Source organism: Pipistrellus kuhlii, unplaced genomic scaffold, assembly GCF_014108245.1.
Source record: "Pipistrellus kuhlii isolate mPipKuh1 unplaced genomic scaffold, mPipKuh1.p scaffold_m20_p_10, whole genome shotgun sequence".
NCBI lineage: Eukaryota > Metazoa > Chordata > Mammalia > Chiroptera > Vespertilionidae > Pipistrellus > Pipistrellus kuhlii.
Window position 1 is genome coordinate 19248083 of NW_023425405.1, and position 20444 is coordinate 19268526.

Below are 20444 nucleotides of genomic sequence, written 5' to 3' on the forward strand. Positions count from 1 at the left end.
ACTAAGGAAAGCCTTTTGAAAGGCAGTTGCCAGGAAAACTCTGGACAAAAAATATCTTCCTTTTGTCAGTGTAATAGAGAAGGTATTGTTATATGGAAGGACGGGATTTTATAGTTGTGAACCTCTCAGAATTTAAATATTTTTAAGTACTGGTTTATAGGACTTTATGAAATTCTAGGATTGGCCTAGTGTAGTGTCCTTGAGAACTTAAAACCATTCATAGTGTGACTTTCTCATGACCCTTATTACTAAAAGGGCACATTTATAACAGTTCATCCTATGTAGAAATGGTTTGCAATTACAGAGCTGTGACTTCTTTAACAGCCAGTCTCTGTAGAAAAATGCTTTTCTGGCACAGTTCATACCTCTTTATGTGGAAGATGTCTGTGTGTTTTGGTGTTTGTTTTTAAGTATTATAGGATGAAAAGAACTGAATTGTAACTATTGATTTTTATAATGCTTTCTCTCTGCCATATAACTGAAGTTTGCTCTTTGGTTTTCATAACCGTATTCCTCAGAACTCACTTCCAGCAGAATATGATTCACCACTATTCTGTATTATTTAACAGGAGAATACATAGAATGTATTATCTGGCTTTATTCATTGTAAGTGGTTGAAGTTTACATCAAGCACTTGAAGATAGAGAATATGATTTCTAAAAATGTACTCAACTGACAATTAGTTTGGAATATTTTTGGAATTCATTTTGATGAAAATGCCCCTATAACACTTTATCTCTTATTAATCTGGTACTCTAATTTTTTAGCTAATAAATTATTCAGAGGAGGAAAATGTAGAGCAAATAATCAAAACAGTTGTGTGTATATAAATATCTTTGGATTATGATTTTTAGAAGAAGCATGAATATCTTATATCTTAGTAATTTACTGTTTTTCAAAGCCTTGTGTTGTTTCCCTATTTATCTAGATTATTTTCTTGTTTTAGTTTTCTTTCTTTCTCCCCTTGCACACTTGGTTTCTCCTTGTTCTATTCATCCCCTTCAGTTGTAGGCAAAACAAAAAAACCTAAGCAGAGTTGTCCTCCTCGCCCCCAATACATTATTTCTGTTACATAGCCTCCCTGAGGAAAGATAAGTATATTAAAGATCGTTTAAAAAAAAAAAAAAAAAAAAGACCTTTTGATCTGGTTCTTAGTGATATGGGGGAAAGGTATATGATACTAATAATTTACAGAAGGCATTAAATCTAAAGCAGAGACAATAACAAAAGCTTGAAATTAAGATCTGCAGAGGTGGAAATGTATACTCTCACAAGTGTGCCCGTCCTAAGTTCAGAAATGGCCACTACTAATTTTATTATAGCCTTCAATATAGTATAATATTAGCATTGACAGGTCATCATGTCTTTTTACATAAGGTCATGATTTCATAGATGGGAAAAAATTTAAGGCTCAGAGAAATTATGCTAGTCAGATATATCATAATTAAAGAATCACATTATGTTTTGCCACATAGGAATCTTGGAGTAATTTAAATCTATCTTTAAAAATATTTTTATTGATTTCAGAGAGGAAGGGAGAGGGACAGAGAGAGGGGAAACATCAATGATGAGAATCACTGACCAGCTGCCTCATGCATGCCCCACTCTGGGGATCAAGCTCGCAACTTGCTCATGGAAATGGAACCTGTGATCTCTTGGTGTATGGGTTGCATGCTAGCCGGGATCTAAAGTACTTTTTAAAAAGTTTTTTGTTGCTACTTTTTTTGATAACTTAGGGCAGTGACTTTTAGATGTTTCTGAAATGTCTTTGGAGGCTTTACATGGACATAGGGATAGGCCAGTCTTTTCTATTTCAATTAGGATTTTGCACAATTTTAAGATAATTTTTAAAAATATATATTTTATTGCCTTTTTTTTTTTTTTTTTTTTTTTTTTTTTTTTTTTTTTACAGAGAGGAAGGGAGAGAGAGAGAGAGCTAGAAACGTCGATGAGAGAGAAACTTCGACCAGCTGCCTCTTGCACACCCCCCACCGGGGATGTGCCCACAACCAATATATATGCCCCTGACCGGAATCAGACCTGGGACCTTTCAGTCCGCAGACCGACGCTCTACCACTGAACCAAACCAGTTTCGGCAGGATTTTGCATATTTTAAATACAGAATATTTCTATGAAATTTTATAGAATTTAAATTTAGAGAACTGATACTGAGAAATAGTCTAGGACAGGGATAAAATTTTATCATGCTTTTTGAAGTGATTGGATGGGAGGTAATTGTCAAAAATTCCGACTATAAGTTGATTTTATGGTGCCCCAGTAGGTTGTGGGTTTTATCTGAAAGTGCAATTTTTACTAATTGAAACTCCTTTATTGCTTCTCTAACTCTTTCTTTGAAGGCCTGGTCTAAAATCAGTTACTTGGGTGCATACAAACCTGAACTTTAAAACTACTGAAGTCTCTTTCATAGTACATATGTAAAAGAGCCATGAAAGTATGGAGAAGCAGAATAAGTGATAAGAAGTAAACCTGCACAAAATTTTCTCAACCAGCCACTAGAATGTAAGTTTCATTATAAGGACAGGGACATTGTTTTGTTCAGTGCTATATCCCCAGCATCTAGAAGTGTCCCTCCATTGTGTTGAATGAATAATTGATCCACCCAAAAGTAGAATGCTCAATAAATCTGTTTAAAAAAATAACTGAGTTTCAATAATTTATAAATTATTGGTGGGAAATGTGTTACCTTTTAACAGATAAGGAGTTAGTTGGAGAGTATCTTTGTTTTATTGAGTTGCTTATCAAAATATGACAGCAGTAGTTTCATAAGCAGATGTAAAAAATTAGTCTGTAGATGTTTTTTTTTTTTAATATATTTTATCGATTTTGTACAGAGAGGAAGGGAGAGAGATAGAGAGTTAGAAACATCGATGAGAGAGAGAGTCATCAATCAGCTGCCTCTTGCACCCCCCCCACTGGGGATGTGCCCGCAACCAAGGTACATGCTCTTGACCGGAATCGAACCCGGGACCCTTCAGTCCCCAAGCCAACGCTCTATCCATTGAGCCAAACCGGTTTCGGCTGTAGATGTTTTAAACCAGCGGTCACCAACCGGTGGTCTGCAAACCACTGGTGGTCCGTGAGGTCCGAGAGGTTGGCGACCACTGTTTTAAACTATCTCTTCCTCAGAAATAGATTGTTTTGGGCTACTTTGGTTTCTTTCTTTCCCCCTCCCTCCCTCCCTTCTTTCCTTCCTTTCTCCTCACCTAAGGAATGTTTATGGATTTGAGAGAGAGAGAGAGAGAGGGAGAGAAAGAAAGAAACATCATTGTGCAAGGAAAACATTGACAGGTTGCCTTTGGTACATGCAACATAGGTATGTTCCCTAACTGGAAACCGAACCCAGGACCTTTTGGTTTACGGGATAAAACTCCACCAGCTGAGCCACACTGACCAGGGCTACTTTGATATTTTTTAACAAATATTTTTAGCATTGGCCCAGATAACTAACATGTTTGTTTGTTTTTATATTTATATCATAGTCAATTTTTAGTGTTTCTCAATTTGCAAAATGCCAGTTAACAGGTTTTATTTATAAGATTTGGCTTTTGAAGTGTATTATGTCCTTATATTAAGCCATTTTATTATTTTTATTTTATTATTCTCAGTCTATTACAAAAATATGTATTTCTTTAACAAGCATTTTTAGAGATGGCATAAACTAAAATTACATCTGGACCCTAGCCGGTTTGGTTCAGTGGGTAGAGCATTGGACTGTGGACCAAAGGGTCCCAGGTTCAATTCCAGTGCTCCGGTTGTGGGCTCTGTCCCCAGTAGCGGGCATACAGGAAGCAACTGATCAATGATTCTCTCATCACTGATGTTTCTATCTCTCCCTTTCTTTTTTCCTTTTTATTATTTTATTAAATTATTATCTGTGGTTGAGACCGGTTTGGCTCAGTGGATAGAGCGTCGGCCTGCGGACTGAAAGGTCCCGGGTTTGATTCCGGGCAAGGGCATGTACCTTGGTTGCGGGCACATCCCCAGTAGGGGGTGTGCAAGAGGCAGCTGATCGATGATTCTCTCTCATCGATGTTTCTAACTCTCTATCCCTCTCTCTTCCTCTCTGTGAAAAATCAATAAAATATTTTTAAAAAATTATTATCTGTGTACATATCTTACCATTGCCCCCCCCCCCCCAATATATACCTTCCCTCCCCAGAGTTTTGTGTCCATTGGTTGTACTTATATGCATGTATACAAGTCCTATGGTTGATCTCTTATCTCGCCCAGATCTCCCTACCCTCCTCGCTGTAATTTGATAGTCTGCTTGTTGCTTTACTGTCTCTTTATCTATCTTTTGGTTCATCATTTTATAATGTTCTTTATTATCCATCAATGAGAGAGGTCATGTGGTTATCTCTCCCTTTCACTTCCTCTCTGAAGTCAGTAAAAAAAAACATGTTTTAAAAAATCACATTTGGTACCAAGAAAATCAGAGGATATTAAAAGCTTCCCAGTGGTGAATAATTAAAACTACTGTTAAACCTGAAAAGCCACGTTTTGAATATAGTTTGGAGCATTGTTGGCAAATTGGTACATTAATGCCCTGAGCTGTTCAGCCTGGGGGACATATGCTCTTGAGAAATAACCTTTTTTTCTATCATTCTGAACATTCTTGCTAGCATTTGTGTGTTTTTCTTCCTTTTTTAAAATTTTATTTTCAGAGAGGAAGGGAGAAGGATGGAGGGGAGAGAGGGAAGGAGGAAGGGAAGGAGAGATGGAGTGAGGGAGTGAGGGAGAGGAGTGGGGAGGAGGAGAGAGGGAGGGAGAGAGAAAAAGGGAGAGAGAGATTGAACCTGCAACCCAGGTGTACATGCCCTTTGGTGCACAAACCTACGCTCTAACCACTGAGCAATGCCAGCCAAGGGTGGAAATATATATATATATATATATATATATATATATATATATATATATATATATATATATATATATATATATATATTTTTTTTAATGTGATGAGTTCTACCCTGATGTGCAGGTGGCAAGACCAAATGTCCTTGTACAATCTCTCTAGTTTAATGATTCTTACTTGTTAGGTGATCTTTTAAAAACATTTGGTGCCGAAACCGGTTTGGCTCAGTGGTAGAGCATCGGTCTGCGGACTGAAGGGTCCCAGGTTCAATTCCGGTCAAGGGCGTGTACATTGGTTGCGGACACATCCCTGGTGGGGGGTGTGCAGGAGGCAGCTGGTTGATGTTTCTCTCTCGTCGATGTTTCTGGCTCTCTATCTCTCTCCCTTCTTCTCTGTGAGAATTCAATAAAATATATTAAAAAAATAAAATAAAATAAAATGTTTCAAGTTTAAAAAAACAAACAAAAACATTTGGTGTTTTACTTTGACCTATACAGAACAGAGCATATTTAATTATATCATCCCATAGACTTTTTTTAGGTCTGTCACATAAAAAAAATATATAGCCGAAACGGGTATGGCTCAGTGAATAGAGCGTTGGCCTGCAGACTGAAGGGTCCTGGGTTTGATTCCAGTCAAGGGCATGTGCCTTGATTGCGGTTGCGGGTACATCCCCAGTAGGGGGTGTGCAAGAGGCAGCTGATTGATGATTCTTTCTCATCTATGTTTCTAACTCTTTATTCCTCTCTCTTCCTCTCTGTGAAAAATCAATAAAATATTAAAATATCTATCTACCTATTATATATAGATATATTGATGTATTTGGTTAATATAATTTGTAAATTTTCCAAATTTAGATTTTTTTTTTGTTCTTTATGATATTAGTTTAATAGTGATTAGGATAATGAAGTTTAAATATTATAATACTGGAATTAAGAAGAGGAAGAAATAGAAAAGAGTGAGTGTGAGATGTCAGATTATATTGGGTTTGGATGGAAAAAGTAAAGAGAATTCCCAGTAAAAATTAATAAAAAATTGTTCTTCAAGAAGTTATTTATTTTTTCATCTCTGGGAGTGTTGCTAATTGGTGCTATCAGCATTCATTCATTTATTCACTCAAGTACTTCTCCAGACTTAATCTGTCCCATGTGTTATGCTAGGGACAAAAAGATGGACACAGATTTCTGCTTTAGTGGTGGGAGCTTACATTCTCATGTGAGACATACACAACTAAGCTTGAGAAAGTATAATGTGGCTTTAGTTATGACAGAAAAGCATAGCTGGTAATTTAGATTGTTTGGAACAGTGGGCTAGCAGCTACTTTGGCAAGGTGGTTGGAGAAAACTTGATAAAATGATACTTAAAGAGATTTAAATATGAATAAAAGAAGTCATTCCTGAATTGGATTGAACTTAACCATATGTTGCTATCACATAAATTTTTTTAGGTTTAGAATTGTACATATATGATAAAAAATCTAAAACCCTTAGTCCAGTCTACCTCTCCTTTAATGAATAAATCATTTGGTCCTCTCAGCCAGACTGGTGTATTTCTTGTTATCTCACTACTTTTCTTCCCCAGCATGTTTCTCATTTTGCCTACCTCTTTACCTCTTCCTGGAATACCTTTTCTCCTCTACAGACTTAAAACCTGCATGGTTTACTGCACAAAATTGCCTGAGCCTACAGCAGTGTAGCCCCTGAAATTCACCTGCTGACGGCTCTGAGCGATTGGGGCCAGTGCTGGCAGCAGGTGTGAGCGGTGGTTTCTGTGCCGGCAGCAGGTGTGAGTGCCAGGTGGGACTGTGGTGCATGGGAGCAAAGAATTTTCAGTAACCATCAGAGGCTTGCTCTGATGACAGTGACTGGTGTCCTGCTTGGTCTGGCACCCTCGCTCACCTGTTCCACCCTCCTGCCGGGACTGATGCCTACCATGTTTCACACTCGGTCGTCTGCTGCAGATGCCCTCCATGTTTCGCATGTGCCCCTGGTGGTCAGCGCATATCATAGTGACCGGTTGATTTGTCTGCCTTTTGGTCTATTTGCATATTAGTCTTTTATTATATAGGATTGTTATATAGGATCTTTGCATATGTAGGGTTTGAAATGCATGACAAAAAGTATCTCCTGCTATATCCCCCCCCCCATTTCGTTAGTTTACTTTGTCTAATAGATTCCACATATAAGTGAAATCATATAGTACTTGTATTTCTCTGGCTTATTTCACTTTAGCACAGTGATCGGCAAACTCATTAGTCAACAGTAACACAGTGGTTGGCAAACTCATTAGTCAACAGAGTGGCATGTGGCTCTCGAGCCGTGGCTTGTCGACCACTGACTTAGCATAATACTCTCTGCGTTGGTCTATCCATGCTGTTGCAAAAGTAAGATTTCTTTCTTTTTTTTTTTTTTTTTAATAGCTGAGTAGTACTCCATTCCATTAGCTTACCTCAGTTCTTTTATCTACTCATCTACTGATGGGCACTTGGGCTGCTTCTAAATCTTGGCTATTGTAAATAACACTGCAGTGAACATAAGGGTGCATATATTCTTTCCAAATAGTGTTTTGGGTTTCTTCTGATGTATTCCCAGAAGTGAAATTGCTGGGTCATAAAGCAGTTCCATTTTTTAAAAATATATATATTTTATTGATTTTGTACAGAGAGGAAGGGAGAGAGACAGAGAGTTAGAAACATTGATGAGAGAGTCATCGATCAGCTGCCTCTTGCACACCCCCCACTGGGGATATGCCCACAACCAAGGCACATGCCCTTGACCGGAATCTAACCCGGGACCCTTCAGTCCCCAAGCCAACGCTCTATCCATTGAGCCAAACCGGTTTTGGCAGCAGTTCCATTTTTAATTATTTGAGGAAACTATTCTGTTTTTCACAGTGGTTGTACCAATCTGCATTCTACCAACAGCGTGTGTGGTTTCCTGCTATTTTAAAAAATATTAATAAAAAGGAGAGTTTTATTTTAAGGTAATAGTGGCATAACACACATATCTAGGTTTTATTTAAAGGCTTTTCCTTTATTATACTAGTGGTTTTTTTTTTTTGTTTGTTTGTTGTTTTTTTCTTGTTCTTGGACTGGGTTTTGAAGCAAGCATTGAACCTGGATGGAAAATAAATTTTATAGATATGAGGAAGGGAGAAAGTGAATTACTTGAGAAAAGTGGTGTTCAGGGAGATAAAGTGAATTTCTCAAGAGTTAAAGTGATAAGAAATAAAGGTTCTTTTTCGTCTTGACTTATTTCACTTGGCATAATACTCTCAAGATCCATCCATGTTGTTTCAAGTGGCAGTATTTTGTCATTCATAGCTGAGTAGTATTTAATTGTATATGTGTACCAATTATTTTTTATTCAGTAATCAATTGAAGAACACTTAAGTTGTTTCCATGTCTTGGCCACTATAAATAATGCTACAGTAAACATAGGAATACATGTATATTTACAAATAAATGTTTCCAAATTATTTAGATAGATACCCAAAGAGAGATTGCTGGGTCATTTGGTAGCTCTCTTCTGAATTTTTTGAGGCATCTCTGTGTTTTCCACATATTTACATTCCCCCAGCAGTCTATGAGGGGTGCTTTTTTCCACCATATCCTATCACTTGTTATTTTTGATTGATAACTAGAGGCCCAGTGCATGAAATTCATGCACTGGTAGTGTCCCTAGGACTGGCCTGTGATCAGGGCCATGTGGGATCTTCCTTTCCCCAGCTGCTGGCTGCTGGTTGGGGCCTTCCTTCCCCTGGCTGCCTTCGTGTCGCTCCCTGGTGGTCAGCACAAGTTACAGCGAGCAGCTGAGCTCCCTGAGGAGACAATTTGCATATTAACCTTTTATTATATGGGATAACCATTCCAACAGGTGTTAGGTGGGGTCTCATTGTGGTTTTGGTTTATATTTTCCTTATAACTAGTTATGTTGAAGATCTTTTAATGTATCGATTGACCTTCTCTATGTCCCCTTGGGGAAAATTGTTCAAGTTCTTGGACCATTTTTTAATTGCATTGTTTGTTTTTTTGTTGTTGAGTTCTTTATATATTTTGGATATTAGCTCCCTCTGGAGGTATCACTTACAAATATCTTTTCCCATTCTGTTGGTTGCCTTTTTGTTTTATTGATGGTTTCTTTTTCTTTTTTAATATTTTTATTGATTTCAGAGAGGAAGGAAGAGGGAGAGAGAGAGAGAGAAACATCAATCATGGGTAAGAATCATTGATGAACTGCCTCCTGCATGGCCCACACTGTGGATCGGGCATGTGCCCTGAGTGGGAAATCAAACCGTGACCTAGTCCATAGGTTGACGTTTAACCACTGAGCCAATGACTATTAATATGTCAATATTTTTTGCATTTGTTTTTGTTGTACAGTGGCAATGAAATCTTTGTATGTTTTTGTGTACATTGGCAACTTTAGTTTAATGTAATTTTTACATTGAGAATATAAACTCATTGATACAGGAATTAGTCTTACACTATTTTATAATTCCCTTTAGGATTTAGCTTATAGAACCAAGCAAATGTACTAACATAACAAAGCAAGAATATTTGCAAATGCTTAGAGCTGTTACGGTGTCTGGTTTCTATTACCGGTATAATCATTGACACATACTATCATTAGTTTACACTTGGCAGTACACTTTTGTTGTTAAGTATAATTTTCCTGTTAACTCAATATTTTCTTCCAAAATTAAAGTATCTTTATTGGTTTTCTGATTGTAAGAATAATATATGCTCATTGCATTTAATTTAACAACTATTACAATGTTTAGACAAGCCGAAACCGGTTTGGCTCAGTGGATAGAGCGTAGGCCTGCGGACTGAAGGGTCCTAGGTTCGATTCTGGTCAAGGGTGTGTGCCTTGGTTGCAGGCATATCCCCAGTGGGGGATGTGCAGGAGGCAGCTGATTGATGTTTCTCATTGGTGTTTCTGACTCTATATCCCTCTTCCTTCTCTGTGAAAAATCCATAAAATATATTAAAAAATGTTTAGACAAGCTAACCTTACAGCAGTGTCTGTCTCTAAATTTTTAAAAATGGCATTTTATTGTCTTTCTTTGCCATGTTTTTTCCACTTAGCATCAAGAACACTTTTCTAATGGCTATATCATGTGTCATATGGCTATTCCTTAATTCAGTTAGTCAAACTGCTGTTGCTGTGATTTTAAAATGTCTTAAACTTTTTAGATCAAAAACATTATTGTTAAATCTTAGTGTTTGTTTATCTATATGTAGTTATTTTATTGTTTCCTTGAGTTCTTAGAAGTAGAATTCATTCTCAAATTATCAAGTTTATTTAATAATCATGGGTTGTGCAGAATATGGTCTTTTATGTAGAATGGAAGAAGAAAAGACATAAGCCGTTTTTCTCAAAGAGCTTAGAGTCTATTTGGGGAGATAACATTCACTTTTGGAATTTTAAAAGAATATAATTAAAAAACACTTAACAGCCATACCGGTTTGGCTCAATGTATAGAGCGTTGGTCTGCGGACTGGAAGGTCCCAGGTTCGATTCCTGTCAAAGGCATGTACATTGGTTGCGGGCACACCCCCAGTAGGGGGTGTGCAAGAGGCAGCTGGTCGATGTTTCTCTCTCATTGATGTTTCTAGCTCTCTGTCTCCTTTCCTCTCTGTGGAAAATCAATAAAAAATATATTTTTTTAAAAAAGCACTTAACAGCCTGGCTGGCATGTCACCGTTCGATTCCTGATCAGGGCACATGCCCTGGTTGCAGGTTTGATCCCCAGTGTGGGGTGTGCAAAAGGCAGTCTCATTGGTGTTTTTGTCTCTTTCCCTCTCTGAAACCAATAGAAAGGTATATATTTTTAATTTATTTATTATTATTTTTTAAATATATTTTGTTGATTTTTTATAGAGAAGAAGGGAGAGAGATAGAGAGCCAGAAATGTCGATGAGAGAGAAACATCGACCAGCTGCCTCCTGCACACCCCTCACCGGGGATGTGCCCGCAACCAACGTACATGCCCTTGACCGGAATCGAATCCGGGACCTTTCAGTCCGCAGACTGACGCTCTGCAACTGAGCCAAACCGATTTCGGCGTGAAAGGTATATATTTTTTAAAAAGCAGTTAACAGAATCAACTTTGTTAAACAGTAAAACAGTATAAAATGCCATAAGGTTACAAGTTATCAGTACCAGGTATAGCTATTTGGTCAAGACTTCAGGAAATGAATTTAGGATGAGAAAGACAAAATACAATAGCATGGGCTATTGTAGCTCACCCTTAACCCCCAAATCTTTATTATAGGCAGGTCCCTTTTAGGGCTTTGGACCCAAAATCTATGGTGAGCCATGCTAGATTGTAAAGCTGCAGGTGCTCATGGCCCAGGAAAGTGAAAAGCCCAAGTAGTCTAGTTCCTGGAGGAGAGGGGCACTTTGGAATAAGAGAGGAGTAGTTGGAATTGCTTAAGAAGGAAAGTAGTACAAAGGGATTTGCCCAATTAAAAGCTTTTTGCCCCCATTTACAGTCTTAAGAATTTGTCGATTAATTAAAACACCAAGAATAAACTTAGAGAAAGAACTTAATTATTATGTAAATTAAGTTTAAAAATACAAAACTCTTTATGTAGCTTTTATTACAAAGTCATTTTAAGTTAAAATAAACATTTTGAAGCTCACTTATTTCAGAAAAGAAGTAGCAACAAACATCTGTACACTTAGTATTCAAAGCACTGTTGTATATTAGCGATGAAATCAGGATTGATTTGGCATTGGAGAGGTCCAGTTATTCATGCTGTGGTTCTATCATGGGTCCCTCCCAGGTGGCCTTTAAAAAAAAATTATATTGATTTCAGAGAGGAAGGCAGAGGGAGAGAGAGTTAAAAACATCAGTGATGAAAGAGAATCATTGATCGGCTGTTTCTTGCATGTGCCCTCCTGGGGATGGAGCCCAAAGCCCAGGCATGTGGTCCCTGACTGGGAATTGAATTATGACCTCCTGGTTCACAAGTGATGCTCAACCAGAAGGGCCCTGCTGGCTTTTTAATTAGATGATTAGGGTCATGAAGAGCATTAACATAGGCATACATTCCCTTCACTCACTTTTACAATGGCATATAATTGTTGGATTTTATTTGGCTTGACTGTTTTTTATTGTAAACTAGAGGCCCGGTGCATGAAATTTTGTGCACTTGGGGTTTGGGGTGTGTGTGTGTGTGTGTGTGTGTGTGTGTGTGTGTGTGTGTGTGTTGGGTGTCCCATAGCCAAGCCTGTGTCCTCTGGCAGTCTGGGAGCCCTCGGGGGATGTCCCATTGCTGTGGAGGCTGGAGAGGCTCCCGCCACTGCTGCTGAGTGGCGCTTTCCCTGATCACCAGGGGGCAGCTCCTGCATTGAGCTGCCCCCTGGTGGATAGTGCATGTCATAACAACTGGTCATTCCGCTGTTGGGCTGAAATTGGCTCTGTAACATCCTCTAACAGCAGCAAGCGAACCTTGTAGGAGCATCTGCCCCCCCTGGTGGTCAGTGCACATTGTAGCGACTGGTCGACTGCCCCCGGTGATCAGTGAATGTTATAGCGACTGGTCAACTGGTTGACTGACTGCCCCCTGGTGGTCAGTGCACATCATAGTGAGCGGTTGAGTGGCCTTAGCATAGCATTAGCATGTTACAATTTGGTTGAATGGCTGACCTGACACTTAGCATATTAGGCTTTTATTATATAGGATGCTCCTGATGTGCATGGCACAGTGCCACAGTAGATGCTTAGTCATGATGGTATGGACAGGGGGAAATAAACTATTAGTATCTAGAATTTTGAAAGTCTGCCTTGCTCTTTTGTCCTTTAGTTCCATAAAATAAGCACGGATTATTGTAATCCTCCCCAACCCTCCAAATCTTTATTATAGCTAGGCCCTTCTAAGGCTTTGGCTCCAGAATCCACTATGTTGTACCAGGTTAGACTGTAAAATTGCATGTGATCATGGCCCAGGAAACTGAAAACCCAAGGAGCTAGAAACACTTAAGAAGGAAAGTAGTACAGCCGAAACCGGTTTGGCTCAGTGGATAGAAAGGTCCCAGGTTTGATTCCGGTCAAGGGCATGTACCTTGGTTGCGGGCACATACCCAGTGGGGGTTGTGCAAGAGGCAGCTGGTCGATGTTTCTAACTCTCTATCCCTCAATTCCTTTCTGTATAAAATCAATTTTATATATATATATATATATATATATATATATATATATATATATATATATATTATTATTATTATTATTATTTTTTTTTTTAAAGAAGAAGAAGAAGGAAAGTAGTACAAGCAAAGGAGATAATCCAAGATGAGAAGACCTTCCAAAGCTCAGAACAGTTTTGTTCTGGGGTGCATCCTGACCACTCTTGATTAAGTCCAGGGCCCCCTGTGCCAAATGTTCTTTTCTGCTCTCTTTTCCCAGATTGGTTCATTCAACAAATATTAAGTATTCCTCTATACCAGGCTTGTGCCTCTCTTCAGAAGCCTTTTCAGTATCGTGTGTGTGTGTGTGTGTGTGTGTGTGTGTGTGTGTATAATTGATTTTTTGTTTTTACAAAGAGGAACGGAGAGGGATAGAGAGTTAGAAACATTGATGAGAAAGAAACGTCGATCCCAGATCAGCTGTCTCCTGCACACTCCCTACTGAGTATGTGCCCGCAACCAAGGTACATGCCCTTGACCAGAATCGAACCTGGGACCCTTGAGTCCACAGGCCGACTCTGTATCCACTGAGCCGAACCAGTTAGGGCATCAGTATTGTTTTAAAGGTCCCTGGGTCCAGGTTAAGAATCACTGCACTGGATCAAAAGCATTTCCAACGGTGACCACTTAAGCTTGTAAGAAATAAGTATAGCCCCTCCTGAGCAACTATACATGTGTAAAAATATACAGATGCAAAAGAAGTTGTTGGAGTGATTAATGTTAAGGTATTAAGAAACCAGTTGGCCCTTGTAGCCAAGAGGGTAACAATATACTTTGGCCATAAACTTTCATTCCTGCCGAGACCGGTTTGGCTCAATGGATATAGTGTTGGCTTGGGGACTGAGGGGTCCCAGGTTCGATTCTGGTCAAGGGCATGTACCTTGGTTGCAGGCATATCCCCAGTAGGGGGTGTGCAAGAGGCAGCTGATCGATGACTCTCTCTCATCGATGTTTCTATCTCTCTCCCTTCCTCTCTGTACAAAATCAATAAAACATATTAAAACAAACAAACAAACAAACAAAAAAAACTTTCATTCCTGTCTTTTTTTTCCTGCATCTTTAAAAGAGTATTAAACTTTTTTCAACAGCCTTTTCTCCATAAATGTTGCTTAATAAGCAGCCTTAAATTTCCATACACCTACAGAAAGTTTCAGTTGCTATTTACTGTTACTGGAAAACTCCTTTGTTTGTTATAGCCCATAGAATAATGAATGAGATCCTGGAAATAAGGCCTGAAAAAACACATTCTCAGCAACACAGTGATACTTTAGTGCCATTATTGTAATGACTTTTTTAATTTGGTGAATATTCCTTATAATTTCCCAAAGGATAGCTTTGAGGACATTGTTTACTTAGTTTTTCACATTTGTTCTTTCAAGTAATTAAGAACTGAGATAATATAGTTCTACAGAGAAACATTTTGATATAGTCATAAAAATCTCAAGAGTTGGAAGAATAAGCTACCTGGTGGTGGAATTATTTCCTCAATATCCTAGAAAAATTGTTTTCTAAACTACATGAACCTCTCATTTATCCGGTAGCTCAGTAAGTCCTGAGAAGCTTAAATGATTTCTTACAATAAGAGTTAAAATATGACTCTGTAGAGTTCTTTGGGACCATAATAAAATCTGTTTCTATTTCATACTGATAAGTTCTTTTAAAAAAAAATTAACATATTTTATTGATTTTTTTTTTTTTACAGAGAGGAAAGGAAAGGGATAGAGAGTTAGAAACACCGATGAGAGAGAAACATCTATCAGCTGCCTCCTACACAACCCTTACTGGGGATGTGCCTGCAACCAAGGTACATGCCTTTGACCGGAATCGAACCTGGGACCTTTCAGTCTGTAGGCTGACACTCTATCCACTGAGCCAAACCGGTTTTGGCTGCAAAGTTCTTAACATCATGATTTTTCTCCAGCTAATTTTTTCTTTTTAAATATATCTTCATTGGCCGAAGCCGGTTTGGCTCAGTGGTAGAGCGTCCATCTGCGGACTGAAAGGTCCCAGGTTCGATTCCTGTCAAGGGCATGTGTCTTGGTTGCGGGCACATCCCCGGTGGGGGGTGTGCAAGAGGCAGCTGGTCGATGTTTTTCTCTCATCAATGTTTCTAGCTCTCTATATCTCTCCCTTCCTCTGTTAAAAATCAAAATATATATATATATAAAAAATATATATATATATATATATATATATATTTATCTTCATTGATTTCAGAGAGGAAGGGGGAGAGAGATAGAAACATGATGAGAGAATCATTGATCTGACACCCACCCCCTGCATGCCCCCCTACTGGGGATTGAGCCTGCAACCGGAGCATGTTCCCTTGGCCAGAATTGAACCTGGGATCCTTCAATCACAGTCCGATGCTCTATCTACTGAGCCAAACTGGCGAGGACCAGCTAATTATTTCTTTTCTTTTGCTTTTTGGAATGGTTTGGTTTTGAGATGTTTTGTTGGCTTATTTATATCCCTTTTGAGATGTATTAACACACAAAATGTGTCTTTTGGAGGAGAGGGTTTTCTTTTAAAGCCAGCCTTTAGTAAGATTTGTCACATTGTTTGGACTATACCCTATAAGTTAATTTATCTCAGTGATGCCACACTATTTCTTTTGAGAAGTTTTTTAATATGTCTAATATTCTGCTCATACCTAGTTATTTGTAAATTTGTCTTAGATATAAGCAAGCTATAGGATTGTATATTGTTTTTAAATTTTTTCTGGTCCATCAGTGTTTGTGAATTTTAATAGTAAATTCACTGTCTTTTTGAACCTGACATAATATAGAAAATTAATAGTCTTTGCTATAAACACATCTATGTTGCTAGGAACTTTTTCCCCCCAGCTTTGTTCAGATTCAGACAGGCTTTTCCTTGTCAGTTTATTCTTAAGTACAAAAATGATTACTGTTCTCACTTATTGGTAGATAGAATTGATCTCCTTTTTTTTGTTGTTGTTGTTGGCACCAAGTTTAATACTTGTTTATGAAATTCTATAATTTGAAAGTCCATAAACAAAGAAGCATATATATTCTATGGAGTACTATGGTTATTAATGAATTTTTGAAAAAAATGTATTTTCTGTTTAATGTGTCTCTTTTTTTTTTCCTTCTTAGAGAATGGATCTTGGAGAATGTCTGAAAGTCCATGACCTGGCTTTAAGAGCAGATTATGAAATTGCATCCAAAGAACAAGATTTTTTCTTTGAGCTTGATGTATGTGATTTTATTTTAATGAGTTACATTATCTGTAACAATATAAAATTTTGAATATGGATTTTTCTCTTAATAGGGGAAGGCTCTTAGCAAATTATCTTCTTTGTGGCTATATGAAGGGTAGTACTAAACTGGAGATCATGTACTACTTCCTAACAGTTTTAGAAAATATAAAACTGGATATTTTAAGAAAATATGTAAAGTAATATAATTTATATTCAGGATGTCTCAAAAAATTTGTGTATGCACACAGCTGATAGCTCAGTTTTGAAAATGAAATGTTTATTTTTTTTGTTTTTGTTAATATATTTTTATTGATTTCAGAGATAAAGAGGGGAGGAGGGAGGGAGAGAGAGAGAAAGAGAGAGAGAGAGAGGGACAGAAATATCAATGATGAGAGAGAATCATTGATTGGCTGCCTCCCCGAAGGTCCCACATTGGGGATCTAGCCTGTAACCCAGGCATGCACCCCAAATGGGAATCAAACCATGGCCTCCTGGTTCATAGGTTGACTCTCGACTACTGAGCCACATCAACTGGGCTGTTTGTTTATTTAATTTTGTTTTTGTTAATCCTCACCTGAGGAAATTTTTCCACTGAATTTTACTGGGGATTGAGTCTTTATCAGAATCATACCTGGGACCCTTTCAGTCCATGGGTTGATGCTCCAACCACTGAGCAAACCAGCTAGGGCAAAAATTAAATGTATTTTAATAAACCCTGCCTTTATTATATTCAAAGTGTGTTTAAACATTTTTTTTTAGTATACTCTATATTTTTCTGAAAATTAAGCATATTTTCCTCAATAAAGTAGTAGTAATTAAGGAAGATATCAATTTAAAAAAATATAAACCAATTTCTAGTGCATGTAAGTCTTTTTAATAATCTATTGGATTTTTATATTCATATTTTTTATTATTTTTTAAAATTGTTATTGATTTCAGAGAGGAAAGAAGAGATAGACAGATACATCAGTGGTGAGAGACAAATCATTGATTGGCTGCCTGTTTTTTTTTTTTTTAATGTATATATTTTACTGATTTTTCACAGAGAGGAAGAGAGAGAGAGAGATAGAAACATCAATCAGCTGCCTCTTGCACACCACCCACTGGGGTCGTGCCCACAACCAAGGTACATGCCCTCGACTGGAATCGAACCTGGGACCTTTCAGTCCGAAGTCCGATGCTCTATTCCGCCTTGGGCGATTGGCTGCCTCTTGCATTTCCCACAATGGGGATTGAGCTTGCAATCCAGGCATGTTCCCTGACCAGAATCAAACCAGGTCAATACTCAACCACTGAGCCATGCTGGCTGAGCAATATTCATATTTTTGTACTGTAAATATACACATAGAGAGGGAGAGTATTAAGGACAATGTTTTTTAATGTAAAACAAGAATTATTACAGGAGATACCATTTAGAAATCTGAATGGCTCAAAATCTCTCTATACTGTGTGTGTGTGTTCTTTAAATATTTTTTCTTTTTTAAAATTATGGAACAGTTCATGAATTTGGGTGTCATCCTTGAACCATGAGTCATGCTAATCTCTGTGTAGTTCTAGTTTTAGTATATGTGAGCACTTTTTTAAAACATGAGAATTGTATTAAAATGGGGAAACTTTTTTTTATATTTACATAAAATATACCAATCAGCATTAGATAAAACATACTGATAAGCATAAATCTTATGCTACCTTTTGTAAGTGAGGATATTGGCATTTTATTTGGTTTGGGTTATGATTTATACACATGGCATAAAATACAGCAGAAATTTTCTATCTGTAAGGGTGTGAAAATTTAGGTTATTTTCAGTCTTTTTCTATTATAGTATGATAATGCATTTTTACTTATCAAGTATATAGAGTAAGTTTCTAGAATAGAATAACTGAGTCAGAGAGTAATTTTGCCAAGTTGCTTTCAGTATAATTATCAATTTATACTCCCACCAATAGTATATGAGATTATCTACTTCACATCTGGCCACATAGTGTGTTTTCTAGATTTATTTGCAACTTTGATAGATGAAATGTGTAATATAAGTGTAGTTTTAACCTGCATTTCTCTTAAGAGTGAGTTTGAACATATTTCATATATTTAAGATCTGTTTATATTTTCTTTTTTAGTGCCCTGTCAGTTTACAAATTTTTTGCTATTGGTTAATCTTTGATGTCAACATTTATTTTTAGTTGATTTGTACTAACTTGACATACTATGAAAATTAGCCCTTCCCTCAGATAATATTTTGCATCTTTTCCCCCCCCACCCCCCCGTTTTTCTTTCTTTTTTTAAATATTTTTTATTGATTTTTCACAGAGAGGAAGAGAGAGGGATAGAGAGTTAGAAACATCGATGAGAGAGAATCATCGATCAGCTGCCTCTTGCATACCCCCCACTGGGGATGCGCCCGCAACCAAGGTACACGCCCCTGACCAGAATTGAACCCGGGACCTTTCAGGCCGCAGGCCGACGCTCCATCCACTGAGCCAAACCGGTTCCGGCCTGTTTTTCTTTTGATAGTTATGGGCCTTGTGGAATATTTTTAGTTATTTAATTAATCTTTTTAAAATCTCTGTTGGATTAATTAGAAAGGCCTTCCCTACTCTTGGGTGATGAGTTCTCTATAATTTTCTCCTGGTTTCTTTCCTGCTTTTCACTTTCAATTAATTTTTGGGTTAACCAACTATTTTTAGAATTTGATATGTGCCGGGTCAATTTATGTTTTTAAATAAAACACATTTTAAATTATACATACACATACATACATACATATATGTAAATAAAATGGAAATATTAGCCACAACTGTCAGGTAGAAAGTGATATTCTTGATCACTTGCTTTAAAATTGCTCACCCACGGATATGTCTTATTGATTTACAATAAAAGTGTAATTTTTGAGTAAAGATATTTCTGAAGAAAGTTGATTTTTCTGGAAATAATTGTCTTTTAATTGAACTATGTAGGCTATGGATCATCTGCAGTCATTTATTGCTGATTGTGATAGAAGAACAGAAGTGGCCAAGAAAAGATTAGCAGAAACTCAAGAAGAGATTAGTGCTGAAGTGGCAGCAAAGGTAACAATTTCAATCTTATTTATGTATTTTTTATTTATTAATATATTTCTTTGTTGATTTCAGAAAAGAAGGGAGAGGGAGAGATAGAAATATCAATGATAAGAATCATCAGGGAAAAAAAGAATCATCGATCGGCTGCCTCCTGCATGCCCCCCACTGGGATTGAGCCCATAACCTAGGCATGTACCCTTGGCTGGAATCGGAACTCTGGACCCTTTAGTCCACAGGCCAACTCTTTATCCACTAAGCCAAGCAGTCTAGAGCATCAATTTTTTCTATAATACAGAATATAGTTTCATCGTTTTTTTTGTTGTTGTTGTTTGTTTGTTTTTAATACATTTTATTGATTTTTTACAGAGAGGAAGGGAGGGGAATAGAGAGTTAGAAACATCCATCAGCTGCCTCTTGGCACACCCCCTACTGGGGATGTGCTTGTAACCAAGGTACACATGCCCTTGACCGGAATCAAACCTGGGACCTTTCAGTCCGCAGGCCAACGCTCTATCCCAATGAGCCAAACAGGTTTCGGCATCATCTTTTAATTTTGAAAAATTACGTTCACAGAAGCTTACAAAGACAAAATGGGAAATTCTATGTTCTTTTCCTATAGTTTTCTTTATGTTAAGATATCTTATACAACCAGTACAGTGTCAAAGGCAATAAATTAATATTGGTCCAGTCCTTGTATTTTATTCAGATTTCTCCAGTTATGCATGCATTTACTTTTTTTGTGTGTGTTTTATCACATGTGCAAATTGGATAAATCCTACCTAATAAAAGAGTAATAAGCAAATTAACCATCACTCTGCTACACTCACAAGCCACACTCACCAGCCAATCAGAGCGAGTATGCAAATAAATTCAACCAAGATGGCTACAGCCAAAGAGAGCAGGAGGGAGGCGTTTCCCCAGCAATGAAGGAAGCCAAGCTTTCAGCCTGCCCTTGCCGGCCTAAGCCTCAACTCAAGGCTACAGAGTTTCAATTATAGAAGGTAAACAAATTCCAACAGAAATGGCTGCCACCACTGAGCAAGCAAGAGGCTTGGCTCCGCTCCAGGCTACAAAGTTTAAATTGTAGAAGGTAAAT

The 20444-nt window shown here is 37.6% G+C and overlaps 1 protein-coding gene and 1 pseudogene across 18 annotated transcripts in view; one reads left to right on the plus strand and one right to left on the minus strand.

The window, feature by feature from the left end:
- Positions 1 to 20444, plus strand: part of LOC118713617 (putative RNA-binding protein Luc7-like 2) — a 62914-nt gene that overhangs the window by 22221 nt on the left and 20249 nt on the right. For 13 of the 18 annotated variants that reach the window (XM_036428376.2, XM_036428356.2, XM_036428462.1 and 10 more), the window contains 2 exons: positions 16188 to 16286; positions 19247 to 19357. In XM_036428376.2, coding sequence (XP_036284269.1) covers positions 16188 to 16286; positions 19247 to 19357 — 210 coding nt within the window. Of the gene's footprint in view, positions 1 to 2357; positions 2521 to 5947; positions 5953 to 16187; positions 16287 to 19246; positions 19358 to 20444 lie in introns of those variants that run through there. The other 5 variants (XM_036428441.2, XM_036428430.2, XM_045577371.1 and 2 more) reach the window with 2 other exon arrangements.
- Positions 17774 to 17867, minus strand: LOC118714608 (annotated as a pseudogene).